Consider the following 14,518-nt stretch of genomic DNA (forward strand, 5'->3'; position numbering starts at 1 on the left):
AAGATCATCTTCATACTATTCTCCAGTGCTGACAGACCAAGGTGGTGTATGGAGCAGGTACTGTCTGCTGAGACATGAACATCTGAGCAGTTGACAATCATGTCTCAACAGATGCTACCTACTCCACTCACCATCTCCAACTGCCACCACTGGAGAATGGTCCAAGGTTGGTCTTAAAAACAGACTGAAATTGGCTGCCATATTAATAAATGGTTTTATGCAGTTAAGCCTATTTTAATTTTTTTAATGTGAATATATACTTCCAGCTACGCCTACATTAGGTGTCATAGGAAATGCACTACCATATATGTAGATATGTAACATTTTTAACAATATAAGGAACAAATAGACTGCTACTTACCTTAAGGACGACACGTTAATTTGCAGACAGGCACAACAAAAAGGCACTTACATATTAGATTTTGGCCAAAGACTTCACCAGAAGAGGAAACACACACACATTTGTTCACACAAGCAAGGACACTTGTAGTGCCTAGAGAATTTCAGTTTAAATTCTAGAGACACTCGGAATTCCACCATCGCGAACAAACAATATTTTAAGTATGAGTGTGGACAATGGGAAGCGTATCTACTGTACAACACATTTTTGTTTGCAGGTCGGAAGTTTGTGATGAGAAGGCTGTAAGCATGGAATTTCAATGACACCGACAAGTGTTTGCCACCAGTGCCACAGAAGCCGTGATGAAAAGCACAAGGAATAATTATGTATTATTATTTGATGTAATAGTGGAAATGATTACTGTAGAAAAAGAGAAGCAAACAACTGACTATAGACTTTCAACTTACTTCATGTCTTAGCTCAGAACGAGGCAAGATGCATGTGACTTCTATAAAATATTTGTTTGTTAAAACCAGGCAACTGTGATTACATTTAATAGAATGCAGTGGTTAACGACGGAGCTGACTTGCAAGAGTTTGAATGTTGATAGTTAATTGAAACTCTCTGCTGCCGACAGGTGTTGTTGATTACCTCAATGGGGACAGCTGAAAATGTGTGCCCCCACTGGGACTTGAACCCGCGATCTCCTGCTAACATGGCAGACCCTCTATCTATCTGAGCCACTGAGGACACAGATGAATTGCACGACTGCAGGAACTTATCCCTTACACACCTCCTGCTGTCCTCATATATATACACTCCTGGAAATTGAAATAAGAACACCGTGAATTCATTGTCCCAGGAAGGGGAAACTTTATTGACACATTCCTGGGGTCAGATACATCACATGATCACACTGACAGAACCACAGGCACATAGACACAGGCAACAGAGCATGCACAATGTCGGCACTAGTACAGTGTATATCCACCTTTCGCAGCAATGCAGGCTGCTATTCTCCCATGGAGACGATCGTAGAGATGCTGGATGTAGTCCTGTGGAACGGCTTGCCATGCCATTTCCACCTGGCGCCTCAGTTGGACCAGCGTTCGTGCTGGACGTGCAGACCGCGTGAGACGACGCTTCATCCAGTCCCAAACATGCTAAATGGGGGACAGATCCGGAGATCTTGCTGGCCAAGGTAGTTGACTTACACCTTCTAGAGCACGTTGGGTGGCACGGGATACATGCGGACGTGCATTGTCCTGTTGGAACAGCAAGTTCCCTTGCCGGTCTAGGAATGGTAGAACGATGGGTTCGATGATGGTTTGGATGTACCGTGCACTATTCAGTGTCCCCTCGACGATCACCAGAGGTGTACTGCCAGTGTAGGAGATCGCTCCACACACCATGATGCCGGGTGTTGGCCCTGTGTGCCTCAGTCGTATGCAGTCCTGATTGTGGCGCTCACCTACACGGCGCCAAACACGCATACGACCATCATTGGCACCAAGGCAGAAGCGACTCTCATCGCTGAAGACGACACGTCTCCATTCGTCCCTCCATTCACGCCTGTCACGACACCACTGGAGGCGGGCTGCACGATGTTGGGGCGTGAGCGGAAGTCGGCCTAACGGTGTGCGGGACCGTAGCCCAGCTTCATGCGAATGGTCCTCGCCGATACCCCAGGAGCAACAGTGTCCCTAATTTGCTGGGAAGTGGCGGTGCGGTCCCCTACGGCACTGCGTAGGATCCTACGGTCTTGGCATGCATCCGTGCGTCGCTGCGGTCCGGTCCCAGGTCGACGGGCACGTGCACCTTCCGCCGACCACTGGCGACAACATCGATGTACTGTGGAGACCTCACGCCCCACGTGTTGAGCAATTCTGCGGTACGTCCACCCGGCCTCCCGCATGCCCACTATACGCCCTCACTCAAAGTCCGTCAACTGCACATACGGTTCACGTCCACGCTGTCGCGGCATGCTACCAGTGTTAAAGACTGCGATGGAGCTCTGTATGCCACGGCAAACTGGCTGACACTGACGGCGGCGGTGCACAAATGCTGCGCGCTAGCGCCATTCGACGGCCAACACCGCGGTTCCTGGTGTGTCCGCTGTGCCGTGCGTGTGATCATTGCTTGTACAGCCCTCTCGCAGTGTCCGGAGCAAGTATGGTGGGTCTGACACACCGGTGTCAATGTGTTCTTTTTTCCATTTCCAGGAGTGTAATTAAAGGCCACCCAACCATTGATCTTCATCTGTGCGAATGCACTTAGGTTGTCTGAACTCTTACACGAATCATCACCTTAGTCGGGGTGAGTGATGAATGGATAGGCAAATATCTATTAGGAACATTATGTATGTAGATTGTGGACCGTTGGAAATGTGGGTCTCACGGGAGGTGTGCATGGGATAAGTACCTGCAGTTGCACTATTCATCTGTGTCCTTGGTGGCTCAGACGGATAGAGAGACTGCCATGTAAGCAGCAAATCAAGGTTCAAGTCCCAGTCAGGACACATATTTTCAACTGTCCCCAACAAGGAATATCAACAACACCTGTCGGCAGCTGAGGGTTTCAATTAATTATCATTTATTCTACAGAAGCTGCACGGTCATCAATGGTATCTGTTCTTTCGAGAACAGTTACTACATTCATATATACTTTGAATGTTAATGTGAAACTCATGGAAATGAAAATATACCAGAACTGAACCCAAAGTATATGTGAGTAACAAATTATTTCAAGAGAGAGTGTGTCTTTTTTAATTCCTCTAACCAGCAATATTTCTTCTTTGCAGAAGGTGTTGTGAAGATCAACGCAGCCGCATATCCAGAGAAGAGGATTGGCTAAATGCTTCAGGTAAGTCAACTGAAGTGAAAGTTGTGCGAAGTTCGCAATCCAGTTTTGCACCACTTCTCCTGTTGCAAAAACCATTAGAATGTGGCGACCGTGACAGGACTCAAAGAAAGAGGAATTTTCAGATTAAATCAAGATAAGAAGATATTGTGAGTTGCCACAGCAACCAATAGTAACAAGACAGGGAAATTTCAAGAGTTTAGACTAAGACTAGTTACAACGAGATCTAATATGATGATGATGATCCAGTGTGGAGAGTAAGGAGCCCTCACACATATTGCATGGGTGTGAACGCCATAACCAGCAACCGACGCCAATGACACCAGCTAATTTTCCTAGAGTACACCAATGTAATAGGAGTAATGGTAATGGTAATTACCAAAAGAAGCATCCAACTTTTAATACTGGCCCACTGACATTGCAAGAATTTGTACCAAACAGTAATAGAGTATTAAGTGGTAACATAACACCCCGATTCAGTAACCAACCAGTGATTACCGATAATGAGGAAATGTAGTGCGATCTGGATCCAGGGCCGTGGCCCAGGTCATAGAAATACATGAGGAGGCCTAGTCCAATATTAAGTAACGTCATATTAAATTTTGTGAAGAATCTTCTTTATTTTGGTAAAGATGACTACAAATATTGTATATCATTTGCGACGGACAGCCATATTGGTGAACAAACAACTGAGAATCAATGTTTACAATTAACAGCTATGCCACAATTGTCACCAGACTCTGAGAAGGTAAGTTACATGTCACATCGTGTTGGCATACAGTGCAAAGTAAATAAATTGCCAATATTAACCAGTAAACAAAAACAAGATTTATATAAAATTCTGATGCAATATGAAGAAGTATTTTCCAATCATCCCAGCAGTATTAGCGAATATGTATGTAAATTTAAAATCAAAGATAGTACTCCATTTTTCTGTAAGCCATATCCTATACTGTTAAGTCTAAAAGAAGCAGTTAAGGAAGAAATTGACAACATGAACGATAATAACATAATAGAATGTAACTCTAGCATCATGAATAACTCCTTGGTAGTAGTAAAAAAGGCTACAGGAGGTGTGCGGTTAGTACTAGACGTGTGTACTTTGAATAAGCATATAGAGATGGAATGAGACAAGATCCGTTAACAACGATAAATTATTGTCCAAATTTGAGAAAGAAAAGTATTTAGCATGATGGACCTGACTGATAGATATTGGCAAATTTGGTTACATCCTGAATCAAAAAAATATACAGTGTTTCTATCTGATGGGAAATCGTATAAAATGTGTTACCATTCTGGCTAAATATCTCAGTATCCATGTTAATTTGTGAACTGAATGAGGCATTAGCAAGGGAATTGTTAAAGGATTTAATAATATAAGTAAATTATATACTAGTAATCTCATTTACCTAGGAAGAGCATTGCCTGACCTTGAGTAAAACCCTGAAAAGGTTTAAAGAAAAGGTATTACAGTAAAATTGTCCAAACTGCACTTTGTGAGGCAAGAGCTAAAGTTTTTAGGGCATATTGCAGTACAGGGAATGAAACCAGATCTGGAATGTATAACGACCATTAAGGAGTGTTCACTCCCTAGACAGTAAGACAACCAACGGGATTTATTGGAATGACCGGGTACTATGGACGATGTATTCGAAGTCAATCCACATAATATCCACATAAAAAGGTGCAAGGTATGGCTCAAAGAATAACCGAAAACATCCATCATGATGCCTACTTTACAGAAATATATGCCATGTGTAACAAGAATTCTTTACCTCTTAATCAACGTTGGCACATATGTATTCCGAAGTTGAAGGAGGATGAGATGGTGTGGTATGTTCATTTAGGATATGGACACTTCGGAATAAAGAAATGTGTAGCTCATATTAATAAGTTCTACTATTTTAAAAAGCTAGGGTCGATGGTAGCATCCTTAATTACGACTTGTAAAATATGTTGGAAGGTAAAAGAGAGTAATACTCATGTTAAATACAAAATGTATCCCATCATTCCTAAGGCATTACACAATCTTACAGCAGTGGATTTCTTAAAAGAAAGCGAATACACTGACTGTGATTAACTGTCTGTAACAATACTTTCTGAAGGTAGGAAACCCAAAATGGTTTCTCACCGTTAATGAACCTCAGTTTGTTAGTAACAATTTTAAAGAATTTCTAGCCTGGGAAGATATTTGTCAAGTATTTATCTCCAACTATAATCTGTCTTCTAACCCACGTGAAAGAGTTATGAAAGAAATTGGGAAATTATGCCGCAACTACTGCCATGAAAAACATATGACATGGGAACTAAAGTTAAAGACTTTGAGCTTGTTTTAAATGAATTACCACATTTATCAACTGGATTAACACCTCTGGAAGTAATAGGTAAACCCTTTGTTGGGAATCCCCTTATTAAAGGTTTTACTTGGCCAAAACAACCTACTGTTGGTTACCAACTTAATCAAACATAGTTTCTAAGAACTTTGTTGAAAGCCCACAACAACGAGTAAGTAGGCATAATGAGGAAACTATCGAATCTCAATACAAGGTCAATGACCTGGTTCTAGTAAACCGGCAACTTCTAAGCTCCGCATTAAAGAATGAAACATACAAATTTTTCCAGAAAATTGAGGGACCAGATGGTAATTCATCCCAAGACATTGTTTTTGGTGGATCCAACAATGGGACCAGAAAAACGAAAATACAATGTTAAGGATATAAAGTTGTATATCCCCCAGGGAATTCATCATTCTCAGTTAATGGGCAGAGTGACAACTGTTGGGTCTCTAGTTGTTTTCAGTGTTTCTTCAATACTATTTTTCCTGAAACGAATTCCCTTCAAATTTTAATTCTTGAATTCTTAAACTATCCTATAATGTCCGTACCTAGGAAAATAAACATGATTAAAAGATAACAGAGTTAAGAGAATCACAGATAAACAGTGATCTCTAAACATGAAAGGCAGTGGATAGTTTATAGTATTAGTGGAAAACATAATATGACAACACTGTTCAAACAGAATGATATCTAGGCCACATGAGCTGAACACAATCTTTTGTGTGTGTATAAAAATACAGTATAAACTAAATGACTAAACAACTATTTTATCGTAGTGTATAATTTTCTATTTAGTATAGAATAATTTATACCTTTCATGAAATGTGATGTAGATGGAAGGGTTTGTATTGGTTTTGGAATGGGTGGGTATTATAGATTTAAGCATGATTAACACTAACAAATAAGTCATGGCTAACACAGGACACACACCACACCTTTCAAACGACCTTCACAAACAAGTGTGAATTGATTCTTCACCATTTGCGTTCCATAGGTGTTGCTAAGATTTTCATCGAGGACTTCAAAGGCGAAGGTGAGAATGTCTGTTCTGTAGGAGACGTTTAACACCATACCTACTCCAGCTTCTCACTCAAGTACCAACAAACTAAGTATACTGGGGAAGGGAGATGGGAAGGGTTTCCAGTCTTTGGAACTATCTTCTTTCACTTCTTCGATCTTAGCAACTGTTTCTACTTTTTCTTTTCTTACTTCTCATTTGTGTACCTATCTATTTTTCCCTCTTTCCATATGCATATACTGCTATCGCAGAAGTCCTTATTTTCTGTGTTTTGTAATAACCTACAACTTACTGCATAGAAGTAGGCCAAAGTATAAGGATACACAGACACAATTAAGCATACACATAACGGAACACAAAGACACAAACAACGAAGTAATGAGTACATCAGGAAAGGATGCACACATTGTCATTACTGTGAAGGTTCTCCATCACACACATGGTTATACAGGGATACTTTATGGAAATATGCACACATTGTCATTATAATAACGGTTCTACATTGCTTAGTTAAGTGAAAAAAAAACTACCATATCTGTATCAGAACAATGATGATTCTATATCACATATGTACATAAGGATATAAAAACTATGATAATTCTTCATCAATGATACATAAGAAGGAAGTGTGAGTAATTAAGGAGAGCATAAGCCAATGAGGAACTAATGAGCATAAGTCAGGGAGAAACTAATTGTGATAATTATTCAGGAATGGCAGTTGAACATTTGTTCTCATGACTTGTAGGATAGTGCAACAAGTATAGCATACGTAAATGTATGATATATTGAATAGTGTATAGAAATACGGTGTCTGCTGAAGCATAGAAGTGGAAGAGTAATGGAGGACTCTAGGGGATTAATTGACACATTAGGAAGTGAGTGTTTAGTGTGAAATAGATTTTATTTTCCAGCGGATATTGAATTACAGTGTACATAAAGATGTAGACTTGGAAATGAACCATGAGTCCCACTCAGGAAGGATAAGGGAGGAGTGGGGGGCACACCCAGCATTTGTTGGATATAAAGGGCTGATAGGCAGACCTAAGAAAGCATGACCTATACAGTGCGGGCAGGGGCGCCAAGAAGGGGAGTCTCCTGTACCATAGGAAAACAGGAATTAAGAGGGGCGTACCTACCAAAACAGTGCACTCATAGGGTCAACACGTATGTAAGGTATAGGTACTGTTCCTAAAGAGAAATGACAGTTTCATGACAGAAGTCACACATTTTATAGGAATTATTTTGGGAAATTTGAATTCAATATTCAGTAACGTTATCATGTTTTATGTTTATGAGTGTTGGAAAGAACAATTTTATTCACCCAGAGATCCAGACTACAACCTACTGTAGATAATTAAACAATTACATACTAAAGAAAAAGGAGTACAAAGAGTTAGAATGAAGAATGAAAAAATTACATGTCTATGACACCTGGAGTTTGTGACAGGAAATCGAGAATATTGTCTGCATGATTCCTAGATATAAAAGTACTAACTACAACATTAGGTGAAATGCTTAGATAGTTATTATCAAATCAAAAAAAGAAGACCTAGATATTAAGTACATGATTACTAAAGGAAATAAAATGTATAATTATAAAAATGTATTGTAGCGTTATGTGGGATATTAAAGTACATAATGAATATGTGTAAATATCGCGTGAAAAGCTAAGGGGAGGAATATGCAGTGAGTCGATAATTTTGGTGTAAATTCTAGAGACACTCGGTCTTACCCCATCTTGAACACCCGATATTTTAAGTACGAGTGTGGACGAGGGGAAGCATATCAACTGTGCCAACCATTTCTGTGTGCAGGTTGGAAGTTTATTATGAGAAGGCTGTAAGCATGGTGGTTCAATGACACGGACAAGTGTTTGCTGCCAGCACCACAGAAGCCATGATGAAAAGCACAAGGAATAATTATGTAGCATTCTTTGATGTGTTAGTGAAAGTGATTAATGTAGAAAAAGATAAGTGAACAATTGACTATAGACTTTTAACTTACTTCATGTCTTAGCTCTGAATGAGGCAAGACGTATGTGACGTTTATAAATTATTTGGTTGTTAAAACCAGGTAACTGTGATTATATTTAATAGAATCTATGGGTTAATGATGCAGTTGACTTGCAAGAGTCTGAATGTTTATGTGAAACTCGCGGATATGAAGATATACCAGAACTGAACCCAAAGTATTATGCGAGTACCAAATTATTTCAAGAGAGAGAGTGTCTTTTTTAATTCCTCTAACCAGCATTATTTCATCGGAGAAGAAGATGTGGAGATCGACACAGCCATGTATCTAGAGAAGAGGATCAGCTAAATGCTTCAAGTAAGTCAACTGAAGTGAGAGAGGTGCAAAATTCGTAATCCAGTTTTGCAAGGCTTCTCCTGTTGCCACAACCGTTAGATGCTTCAAGCACATATGACCGCTATCTCTGGCAGCTCGAACCAGAATGCATGTGTGGATGAATGTGTATGTGTTTCCTTTTCTGATGAAGACTTTGCTTGAAAGCTAATGTGTGTTAATTTTTTGCGTGCCTGTCTACAATTTAATGTGTCATCTTTACGGTAAGCAGCAATTATATTGTGAGTATTCCAACCTGGAGTTTCCATTATGCAATTTTTTTTCTTTGTGTCAGCATCGTAAAAGCAGTGGAGTAACTGTTTTTTTTACATGAACAGCAACTTTCTGATGTCTTGCCTACTATAACAATTAACTTTTCATTAGCTACATTATGAACAGCACAAATAGGTCAGATACTTGAGTCCCTATAATTTATTGATTAAATCAGAATTTGAATTAGACTACTACAACTCAAACAGATTGCTTTTCTTGTAACTCTGGAGTAAGGTCTTAAACTAAGAGTATTCTAACTCTGTAGAAATCAAACACATAAACGCATACAGTTGAAAGTACAGGATACTAGAAACAAAAAAGCCACAGTCAACATGTGTGAAATTATTGCAGCTTTGTGGTTCCAGCCACCACTAACTTGATTCTGTGTCACCTTCATTCCACTTAGAAAGAAGTAACAAATTTGTAAAAGGAATTTCAACATAACTCTGTCAGTCATGTAAATCTAACCCCCCACTCTTTAACCATATTACACCACAGTATGATTCTGAAGAATTTACTACTGAGGTCAACAGTCAAACTGCTCTCTACTGAAGTTGTTCAGAACAGCATTAGGTTAAAGTGTCTCCTCACGAATCTCAAAATTTTCTGAATAATATGTTCTTCTGTTCACAGTACTCTACGCTCAGCCAACAAGTGCAGTAAAATATTGGCTTAGGTTCCTATCTCCCACATTTAATCTTGATATCTTATTTGTACATACTCACCTGTTTCCTGAAGATTTGTAAATTTGCTCTCTTTGGAGCATGACTTGTTATCCTCTGAGTAATGTGATGGATCATCCTCTAACTGTTTCTCTCCTATCACAGTGTTATTTATGTCATAACCATCTTCATTTGAAATCCTTTGCCTGAGTTTCTCCACCACTTCATCCATATCTTAAAAGAGTAAAAAAGAGTTCAGGAGAAAAAAAGTAGCCATCAAAAACTGAGATAACAAATAAATAAATAAATTCTAGACTAGCTCACACACACACACACACACACACACACACACACACACACACACACACACACAAACACACACTTCTAGTTAGGAAAACAAAATTATGTTATACAGTCACTTACATACTGTCACAAAGGCACAACTCTTGCCTGCACACTGATAACCCACTTGAATTTCAAAAACATGTTATTCTCTGTGCAGGAATGTGGCACAGCCAGGGTAGAGCAGCATGTATTAATTACACTCCCAAGTCAATAACTTCAAAATGTTGTTCAAATAGAACAGACCACAGACTGTGTGAGCATACTTAATGGGACAAGTCTAAATATGATGAGGACCACCAAATGTTACAAACTCCTTTGCGTAAATGATAGGATTACAATGCTCACTAACCTTCAGAGTTTTTGGGTGAAAGCTTTTACTCAGTTCAGAACTACAGAGCCACACCCATTCTGGCAGAATGCTGCGCTTCGTGAAGTTCAGTGAAATTATGCGAGTTTGATCTGCTTCCCCATATGCTCTGTTAGTCTGTAGAAAGATACTAGAATGACATACATGCCTAGACGGTATGCATTTTTCCAAGCTACACCACAAACTGCAACTTGTTCTGATACTCCCTCAAACTCTGAACTGACAATGATTCACAGACCTCCTTCTCTTTTGTGGATGCTCCTCTATGAAATGGGACACACGTAATCTTCCTGACAATGTGTCACATTGGCCCAGTTTCATTTTCAATGGTGGATAGCAACTCATTGATAGGAGGATTCTGTGCAGCACTCCCAGGATACAGCTTCCCTTGCACAATACTACCTGACCTACTAGTGACTAAACAATGACAGAAAACATTATTTGCCTTAGTCTACAGTTACACTTTAATTTCATCTACTGGTTTTGGTACAAATACCACCATCAGGCTATTACCCACAAACAGTCACTTACCCAAACACATGTCACATAACCAACAGTGAAGTCAATGAGCAGTGACAGCTTGTGTATCACCTGGAGAGAGGTCAGTTTCCATTGAAGAGAATAAAATTTGAGGTACCTTAGGTACCTCTGGTATGTGATTCTGGGTAGTTTGGCAAACACACTTTTTCCCAATCATTTGACAATACTCAGAGTGATCTTCAGCTGCTGATCAACAGCAAACAACTCCTTCCGTGGAGCAGTGTTTTGTCTGGTAAAACGTTTTTCAGGAGAGTAAACAAATAACTTTAAATTAATCTCACTAATACTCTTTTAATTTTGGAATCCACTATGATAAAGGCAAAGTATAATCCCTTTAATAACTGAAGTTCTGTGTTTGAGGTGACCTCAAAAGTAACATGGACAACAATAATCATTTATTTTAATGGACAAAGATAAATGGAACATGATACGATAGCTATAACATGTGCAACACACATTAAATCACAGCAGGTGAGATAGGAAGACTGCAGTCACAGCCCCAGATGAGTGTACATACAACTTTAGCAGCAGTCCCATTTATGCACAGAATTTAGCTTACCTTTTTTCTCTCCGATGCTTTTGCGTGAAGTGACTCGTGTCTTTGTTCACAAATATTTTAGTGCGTTTGCACTGATAGCACATAATTCACACTGTAGAAAAAAGAAGAAAGATAGAGCAAGTAATGTAACTTAAGACCTTAGACTGTACCTAGTGACTCCTTGTGTTAGTGTTATACTGCTTGTGATGTAAACAATGAACGATGGAAAATGACACCCTTTTTTTGAGATGCTCCTTGAGAAAAAAAATTTTAACATATTGTCTAATCCAAATTACAAACTGATACTGACAGAAGGTATCTGCATAGAAAGTCAACATTACACCTGTTCTATACTTGGACCATCTATTCTTGTCTACATTTTGATAGTAGAAGGGACAATAAAATAAACAAAATCAAATTGTTTACATTAATTATTATGTTTACTGCCTTTTTCGTTTACTTAAACTGTCATGTGTGGTATCACTAATTTGAATAATAATCATCACCACCCTAACAGGATAGCTGTGAATTATTTTTAATCATCATTGTCTTCATCCTCAAAGAACTGCAGTGAAACTATATCTTTGTTGTCACAAATATTTGGCAATTTCTTCTGACCATAATATTTCAGAGGTTGTGATTATGAAGGGACCTGAGAACACACAAAACAGATTTTGCTTTTATGCTATCATGAGACTGTTACAAAGTCTGTTGTTTCCAAACATATCACCTGCTTGCTGCTCTCTCATTGGCTCTGTAGAACTAGCAACAGACACATTCCCTATTGTTTCCATCATCTCATGGTGATCATCGACAACATTGCTGCATGAACTACAGAAGTAAGCCACTGGTCTCAATCTAGATTCCTGCAAGATTGTAAGCTATTGTTAAGTATTTGTGAAATTTTAAAGCTATTTCAATTCTGAGTACACACAAATTTAGTCAAATTGCAGTTTCAACACAGCAGATGTTCATAAAAGGCAAACGTACGCAGTATTGATCCCCATGGTTAGCAACACCACAAAATTTACTGCCCACTCACCAATCTCCACCCTGCTCTATAGTGCTGTGCTTGAGCAATAGTGAAGCACAAACAGCAGTATCTTATAGAATACAGGCCATATGTAACTACAGAAATTAATACATAAATAAATGATCGCAATTATGATTCAGTGCAATTCTGGAACTTTCACTCATCCTGTGATCTAGTAACATCTGTTGGTACAATCTCCAAAATGTGACTTTCCACTGTAATTTTTTTTTGAAATAACAGTAGCAGTCAGTTTAATGTGATTTATTTTGTTTGTTAGACATTTAATTCTGGATTAATTTTCTTTCCTGTTCTTTGTCTTATAATCAGGTAAATAGGGTTACAAATATCTGGCTGGAAAACTCAAAGTAGGTATTGCTCACATGGCTGTCCCTCTTTATCTCAAGAATGACGTCTCTTCTTCTGGGACTGGTGCAGTCTTCATGAATGGTACAAACAAGTGGTGTGGGTGGGACTGCTCATCACTGGAAGCTCCAGTGTCCATATGGGTGAAAGAGCTCTTTAGGAAAATAGTGGCAGCTCAGGGAGAAGAAGTTCTGTGTCCACTATGCTTGCAGCGGGGTGGTGGTGGGGATGGAGGGGGCGGGGGGGGGGGGGGGGGGGGGGGGTGCAGGGATCTCACGTCCCAAGATGTGGCAGCAACTGAGCACACTGTGGTGTCATACATACAAGTGAGCGGTAATATAAAATAGACACCTAGCTAATTGTGAAAAATTTACGAACTGTAGTAGAAAATATCCTAAATTTTGAGATAGCAGTACAATTCCACAGAGAGGTAGTTGTCTACAAGATAATTAGTAATCACATGAGCAGTCGGATGGGATCTCATGCAGCTGCACTGTTTAATGCTTGGAGTGGGTCATTACAGTGGGATAACACACTTACATGGCAACAATCAAACCATGGAAAACCCAGGATGGAATGTAACAATATTGTGAAAAGGAAAGTTGCTACTCACCATATAGCAGCGGTGCTGAGTTGCAGATAGTCACAACAAAAAGACTGTCTCAAATAAAGCTTTAGGCCAGCCAGTCCTTTGTCAAAAATAGACATCAAACACACACACACACACACACACACGCACACACACACACACACAATAACACACACATGCAAACAACTCACACACACATGACTGCAGTCTCATGCAACTGAAGCCACACTGCGAGCAGCAGCACCAGTGCATGATGGAAGTGGCGACTGGGTGGGCATAAGGAGAAGGCTAGGGCAAGAAGGGGAGGGATAGTATGGTACAGGTGGCGGACAGAGAACTGCTTGGTAGCATGCAGGGATGATGTGGGGAGAGGGTAGGGCAGCAACGTACAGTCAAGAGGTTAGACAGAGAGCAGGGGAGAGATTGGGGGGAGGAGCAGGGAAGTTATGTGAAAAGAAGAGAAATAGACTGGGTGTGATGGTGGAATGAGAGCTGTGTAGTGCTGGAATGGGAACAGGGAACTGGCTGAATGGGTGAGGACAATAACTAACCTCTTCTGTACTGTATTCCTTTTCCCTGTTCTTATAATTTGTTACCTAATGTTCCCTCTGAAACACTCTACAATCTCTGGTTCTTCCAGTTTATTCAGCTCCCATTTCCTTGAATTCCCACCTTTTTGCAGTTTCTTCAGTTTTAATCTGCAGTTCATAACCAATAAATTGTGGTCAGAGTCCACATCTGCCCCTGGAAATGTCTTTCAATTATACAATCAATCTGAAACCTTACAGTTTTTTCATGTCTCTTCCACATCTTTCATGATTCTTAAACCAAGTCTTAGCAATGATAAAATTATGCTCTGTGTAAGGTTCTACCAGACAGATTCCTCTTTCATTCCTTTCCCCCAGTCCATAT

General features: G+C 39.7%; 1 protein-coding gene across 5 annotated transcripts in view; it reads right to left on the bottom strand.

The window, feature by feature from the left end:
- LOC126272343 (uncharacterized) overlaps positions 1-14,518 on the bottom strand; it is a 313,886-nt gene that overhangs the window by 242,701 nt on the left and 56,667 nt on the right. For all 5 annotated transcript variants that reach the window (XM_049975141.1, XM_049975140.1, XM_049975138.1 and 2 more), the window contains one exon: positions 9,895-10,065. In XM_049975141.1, the coding sequence (XP_049831098.1) occupies positions 9,895-10,065 (171 nt within the window). The remainder of the gene's footprint in view (positions 1-9,894; positions 10,066-14,518) is intronic.

This window comes from Schistocerca gregaria, chromosome 5 (assembly GCF_023897955.1).
Source record: "Schistocerca gregaria isolate iqSchGreg1 chromosome 5, iqSchGreg1.2, whole genome shotgun sequence".
Classification (NCBI taxonomy): Eukaryota; Metazoa; Arthropoda; class Insecta; order Orthoptera; family Acrididae; genus Schistocerca; species Schistocerca gregaria.